This window comes from Salvelinus fontinalis, chromosome 2 (assembly GCF_029448725.1).
Source record: "Salvelinus fontinalis isolate EN_2023a chromosome 2, ASM2944872v1, whole genome shotgun sequence".
NCBI lineage: Eukaryota > Metazoa > Chordata > Actinopteri > Salmoniformes > Salmonidae > Salvelinus > Salvelinus fontinalis.
The window spans coordinates 82540596-82547262 of record NC_074666.1 but is presented as its reverse complement, the minus strand read 5'-3'; the positions used below and the strand labels follow the sequence as shown (position 1 = coordinate 82547262).

Here is a 6667-nt window from a genome sequence, read left to right as displayed (position 1 = left end):
GTCAAATGTCTGACGTCTTCAGATCAATAAAACCTGCAGAGCAAGAACAGCTCAGGCTAATTTGATTAAATTAGAGAAAAGGTTAGGTACACTCAGAAAAAAAGAGTTCCAAAACGGTTCTTCGGCTGTCCCCATAGGAGAACCCTTTTTGATTCCAGGTAGAACCCGTTTGTGTTCCATATAGAACCCTCTGTGGAAAGGGTTCTACATGGAACTCAAAAGGGTTCTACCTGTAACCAAAAATAATTATTCAAATGGGTTCGAAGAACCCTTTTAGGTTCTAGATAGCACCTTTTGTGTAGTGTCCTTTCATTAGGCTATTACAATGCCTCAACATTTAGCCTAAACTGATCATTCACATATATTTGAAACCATAAAGTTATAAATATCATGGTCCAGGAACCATATTTATGTTGATAAGTTGGGTTGATATTGCTAGATGCAAACAAATGCCACGTGTTGTGATGGACATGTTATCTGATCAGATACAGCCATTAAACCCCCCCCAACCGGAACATTATCCTACAGTTATAGCTCTTAAAGACGTAAAGGCAATTTTGTATTTATTAAAGCTTAATTGCCCATTTGTATAAACAAGTCCTGTATGAAAAATGTGGCAGGTTTCAACTTATCAAACCGTTTCCTTCGGGATGGGGATATTAGTCGTCATCCAATTTGTCGACATCGAAGTTTTACTTACCAACACTGGCCAAATGTGAGTGTTGGTTGAATAGTCAAAATACCGTAATATAAAAGCATTAATATATTAATCACCACCAGACAATGCCAAAAATACCACATGCCTAGGTCTTAGGCGCACTCGCCTTATCTACTTTCCCGCCTGTGGCGAGAGGACACTCAGGACTGTCAGTGACCGAGCTTGTTGGAGGGAGGCAGCAGGGCCCGCCCCACGAGGAGGGACTAAGTATTTAATACTGCTGAGACCTCTAAACGGGCTCAAAGAGAGACCCACCTGTGGCAGACACTGTCAGGCACGAAGGGAATAAGTTACTGCGTCTCCAGCAAGACCGTTACCGGGCACAAACCTTGTTGTTCTTCTTGATTATCTGAACTCGGACGAACCGTTATACACAGAGTGAACATGACATTATTTTGTCATCAACTTTTCATCCTATGGATTGTTGTCACAGGTAAGCTTGATTTAAATGTTTTATAGGATAACGTCTTGTTGTTGAAACGCCCATGTACGCATGGATCATTCGGTGGTATATTGTTCAAAATACACTTCTCAAAACAGGTGCCATTTCGTGTAGGATATACAAGGAAAATCCAGAGCTCTGTAGGGTATTTAAATCAATCTCCAAACGTTGCCCGTTTTTGCCTAAACATTACAATAGGCTGTGTTTATATTTTTGTTCCCATAAGTTTGCAATGTCACTGGAATAACGATGTAATAACATTAAAGCTGCCAAGTGGATAGCAATGCAGTGTTTAGACTGAAACTAGGCTATATTTACCATCACTAGCCTACCCTAGATTCACTTAAGCGACATTTTCAAATACACTACATGATCAAAGTATGTGGACATCTGTTCGTCAAACATCTCATTCTAAAATTATGGGCATTAATATGGAGTTGGTCCTCCCTTTTCTGCTATAACAGCCGCCACTCTTTTGGGAAGGCTTTCCACTAGGTGTAGGAACATTGCTGCGGGGACTTGCTTCCATTCAGCCACAAGAGCATTAGTGAGGTCGGGCACTGATGTTGGGCAATGAGGCCTGGCTCGCAGTCGGTGTGCCAATTCAGCCCAAAGGTGTTCGATGGGTTTGAGGTCAGGGTTCCGTGCAGGCCAGTCAAGTACTTTCACACCGATCTCGACAAACCATTTCTGTACAGACCTCGCTTTGTGCCTAGGGGCATTGTGATGCTGAAACAGTAAAGGGCCTTCCCCAAACTGTTGCCACAAAGTTGGAAGCACAGAATCGTCTAGAGTGTCATTGTAGGCTGTAGTTGGAACTAAGGGACCTAGACCGAACCATGAAAAACAGCCCCAGACCATCATTCCTCTTCCACCAAACTTTACAGTTGGCACTATGCATTGGGACAGGTAGCGTTTTCCTGGCATCCGCGAAACCAAGATTCGTCTGTCGGAATGCCAGATGGTGAAGCGTGATTCATCACTCCAGAGAATGCGTTTCCACTGCTCCAGAGTCCAATGGCAGCGAGCTTTACACCACATCAGCCGACAATTGGCATTGTGCATTGTGATCTTAGGCTTGTGTGCGGCTGCTTGGCCATGGAAACCCATTTCATGAAGCTCCCAACGAACAGTTCTTGTGCTGACGTTGCTTCCAGAGGCAGTTTCGAACTCGGTTGTGTGTTGCAAACGAGGACAAACAATTGTTACGCGCTATGCGCTTTAGCACTCGGCAGTCCCGTTCTGTGAGCTTGTGTGGCCTACCACTTCGCGGCTCAGCCGTTGCTCCTCCTAGATGTTCCACTTCACAATAACAGCACTTACAGTTGACCGGGGGAGCTCTAGCAGGGCAGAAATTTTGACTAATTGATTTGTTGGAAAGGTGGCATCCTATGACGGTGCCACATTGGAAGTAACTGAGCTCTTCAGTAAGGCCATTCTACTGCCGATGTTTGTCTATGACGATTGCATGGCTGTGTGCTCGATTTTATACACCTGTCATTAACGGGTGTGGCTGAAATAGCCGAATGAACTAATTTGAAGGGGTGTCATCATACATTTGTATATGTAGTGTAAGTGTTTTTCTATCCATTATTATGTAAGGTAAGAAACCATTATTTAAGAAGGCTCTGATAGATCTCTTTTCATATGTACAGTACTAATACTTAAAAACTAGTGGCTATCTTAGACTCATAGCAGGGGGTTCCCCAAAACTCTCCAAATGGAAGCCAAGACTTACTGAAGACTGAGTCATTGGTTCCACTGCTCTCTGGCTGGTTGTGACACACATCTTAACCATTCAAAGAAGTTCAGCTCTTTCTGTACTCTCTCTTCTATACTCTTTTAGCCTGCAACACTGGTGAAGTGTACTGTGGAATCTTAATGAGCCTATAGGCTCAGCCATGCTGCTGCTTAGCCCTGCTGCCCTGTACGGAAGTTGATTCTATTGGTCGCAGTCTCTTAATTAGGGCTGCTCTGGGGTTGCTTCATCACGTTGCCAACTACAGCAGGGATGGGCAACTGGTGGCCAGTTGCAGGCAACTGGCGTGCCCGCCTTTGTTGGCCCACGGATCAATTATTATTCCCCAGGTCGTTATTATTCCCCAGGTCGTTGCTGCAAATGAGAACGTGTTCTCAGTCAACTTACCTGGTAAAATAACGGTAAAATAAAATAAATAAAAAAATTATGAAAAAATGTAGGACCTGAGTCGGGATCTCAATGTACTGTCGCGAGATAAAATAGTAGAATAGACTATGTGCAATTTAGACATTTGGTTGTGCATCAGGAGTTTTTCTCTTATGTTATGTCTGTCACTGACAGTCACTCAAATAGCCAATGTCAGCTAAAAATTGGTAAGTTAGTCTAGCATCCAGCTTGTAAACATCCAGCTTTGTAAACGTCATGGTCGTATTTCCGACCAGGGGACCCCCATTGATTTTGTTTGTCACTCTCACTCAGATATCAAATTAAAAAACAGCAAATATTTCTCTCCCCCTATGGCAAAATGTGCAGTATTGCAGGAAATAAGCTGTAAAACTGCTAATTTGTTTCACCGTTCCTTTGCAAAATTAGTAGAATTTAATGAAATTTGTTAGAACATTGTAAAATCTTCTCTACGCCCTATGGCAAAATCGCTTAGGGCCCCCAAAAGGCTAGTGCCTCATGATGAGTTCAGATTTTTTGTGGCCCTCACCCACATCAAAGTTGCCTATCCCTGCCCTATAGGGAAGGCCATATTTAAGGTCAAATGTTACCATCAGAGGCCTGAGAGGAGCCACTGTCATGTGACTCAGTCCTTGCTGGTCCCCTGGTCCCTGCAGGCTGTTTTTATAGTTCAATCACTTGTTATGTGTTTAAGGACTCTGTAACTCAGGGAGAGAGCTTGGCTCTGAACTGAAGGAGGCTTGTACGAGAAGTGTGTGTGTGTGTGTGTGTGTGTGTGTGTGTGTGTGTGTGTGTGTGTGTGTGTGTGTGTGTGTGTGTGTGTGTGTGTGTGTGTGTGTGTGTGTGTGTGTGTGTGTGTGTGTGTGTGTGTGTGTGTGTGTGTGTGTGAGGCAGGCAGGCAGCAGTAAAAAGATACATATGAAGGATCTCCTGAGGGTCGATCACCTCTTCCCCTGAGTCTGGCGCCATGGACTCCATCGTCCAGCGTGTGTCCCCGATAAGAAAGAGCATGTTCAGTGTCTCTTCTCCTCCCCGTCTTAACCCTGTCTCTGTCCTCTCTGACCACATACATTCTTGATGTCAGCAGCTTCATAATCTGGTGGTTAGTCATGATATTATACGTGCAGAGCATGCAGGGTCTATACAGGAGGTAATGGATGGGGTGGACAGAGCGAGGAGACACACACACATTCATCAGTCCTCCCTTTTAAGTGTGATGAAGCCCAGATATCAACGAGTGATCACTATGCCGAGGTCAGGGTAAATAGAGTACAGTGAGTGTGACATGGGTTTGGTACTGTCTCCTTTCTCCTCACTATACCACCCAGCCTTTACCCACAATCTCTCTCTCTCTCTCTCTTGCTGCCTGCACTCCCCTTTTCATAGACACTCTTGCTTCTTCTTTCTTTCTCTCTTTCATCTTGTCTTTCATCTTATCACCTCTCCCCCCTCCTCTTTCCTCCCTCTCGCTGAGTTGGATTAGGGGCTGTAAATCTCACTCTGTAATTGGAAAGCAGGTGCTGGCCGAGCTTTAATAGGATATGATATGTGCTCAGAGCAGAGGCCCAGTGAGCGAGGAGCGCTAGCTGCACTAGGGAACCATCTGTTACCTACAGATAGTCAAGGCTGGACGAGCCCTCTGTGCTGATATAGGATATAGGGAGGGGGACGTAGACACACACAACTCACCTCCCCTTAAGTCTTACAACTAGGGCAAGCCACGGGTCAAGCTGAAGGTAGGGAGGTCACTGAGAGAGAGAGAGACCACGGGAGATAAGCATGTAAATGAATCAACTGAGGTAACGATGAAGAAAAAGACACGAGAATAAACAATGACTGCAACTTAAACCTTCTGATCTTTCCCTGATAGAGAAAGTAGTACTGTGCTCTGTGTGTCCTTCCATGCCACCCATAGTAATGAGTCCTGCTGTGGGGCCCGGTGTTGACAAATCAGTACAAGACCCTCTAGCTGTGTGACTGCCTTTCTTCTGTCAGTGTGTGTGTCTTTGTGCCTGTGAGTGATGTTGTGTGTGCGTGTGTGTGTGTGTGTGTTTGTGTGTGTGTGTGTCAGGCAGGCCCTACCCCAGACAGACGATGGCCAGTACAGCTACCATCTAGTCAAACAGGACATTTCTCCTTCTCCTCCAGGCATTGTGAACAAATTGAGCAATCTCAAACACGCCCTGTCTGAAACAAAATTCAAGCCTCTGCTCGTCCCGTAACCCGTGTATATCCCGGACTCTGACATTGCTTGTTCTGATATTTCTTAATCTCTTGTTTCTTCAAGGGTTATTTAAGCAATAAGGCCCGAGGAGGTGTGGTATATGACCAATATACCGCGGCTAAGGGCTGTTCATACACACGACGCATCGCGGAGTGCCTGAATACAGCCCGTAGCCGTGTTATATTGGCCATAAACCACAAACCCCCGAGGTGCATTATTACTATTATAAACTGGTTACCAACCTAATTAGAGGAGTAAAAATACATGTTTTGTCATACCCGTGATATACGGTCTGATACGGGCTGTCAGCCAATCAGCATTCAGGGCTCGAACCCCCCCCACTTTATAATTCTGTATTAGTATTGTACTGTTAGACATTTACTGCACTGTTGGACCATGGAACAAAAGCATTTAGCTGCGCCTGCTTTAGCATCTGCTAATATGTGTACGCGACAAATAAACTTTGATTTGAGAACAGTGTGAAGTTGTCTTTCGGGAATTAGGAAACCTGTTGATTCCCTAGATGTAATCTCACAGACAAATAATGCAAGACCTTTAGGGAAAGGGGATACCTCATTCCTCATTTAACCCAACCCCTCTGAATCAGAGAGGTGTGGAGGGCTGCCTTAATCGACATCCACGTCGTTGGCACCCGGGGAACAGTGCGTTAACTGTCTAGCTCAGGGGCAGAACGACAGATTTTTACCTTGTCAGCTCGGGGATTCAAACCTGCAGCCTTTCGGTTACTGGCCCAACGCTCCTACCCGCCAAGCTGTCACAAGTGACTTTCCCATGAGCAACTATGCACAGTAGACTTCACAGTCATGATATTGGATGAATGCAGGGAGATAGGACCATTCTCATTCCTTCCATTGACCATGGACATGTTCAGCTTGATTAGACTAATTAGGAATCTGTCCCCCAAGCAGCGTGTATAACTATGTGAGGAATCTTTGTCACAGAGAGAGTGCAGCGGCATCAGCAACCTTAATAATAATAATGAATGGTATTTATATAGTGCTTTTCAAGGACCCAAAGTTGCTTCACAAACGAAGAAGGTTTATATCCCCCATATCCGAGGGAAGAGGTTTCAGCAAGGTGTATTACCTGGATGAGGCA

At 44.9% G+C, this 6667-nt stretch overlaps 1 protein-coding gene across 2 annotated transcripts in view; it reads left to right on the top strand.

Annotated features, from left to right (window-relative positions):
* The first annotated feature begins 974 nt into the window (after nt 1-974).
* The window catches only part of LOC129829027 (mucin-2-like), a 22089-nt gene continuing 16396 nt past the window's right edge, over nt 975-6667 (top strand). For both annotated transcript variants that reach the window (XM_055890462.1, XM_055890452.1), the window contains exon 1: nt 975-1151. In XM_055890462.1, the coding sequence (XP_055746437.1) occupies nt 1103-1151 (49 nt within the window). In that variant the 5' untranslated portion in view covers nt 975-1102. The remainder of the gene's footprint in view (nt 1152-6667) is intronic.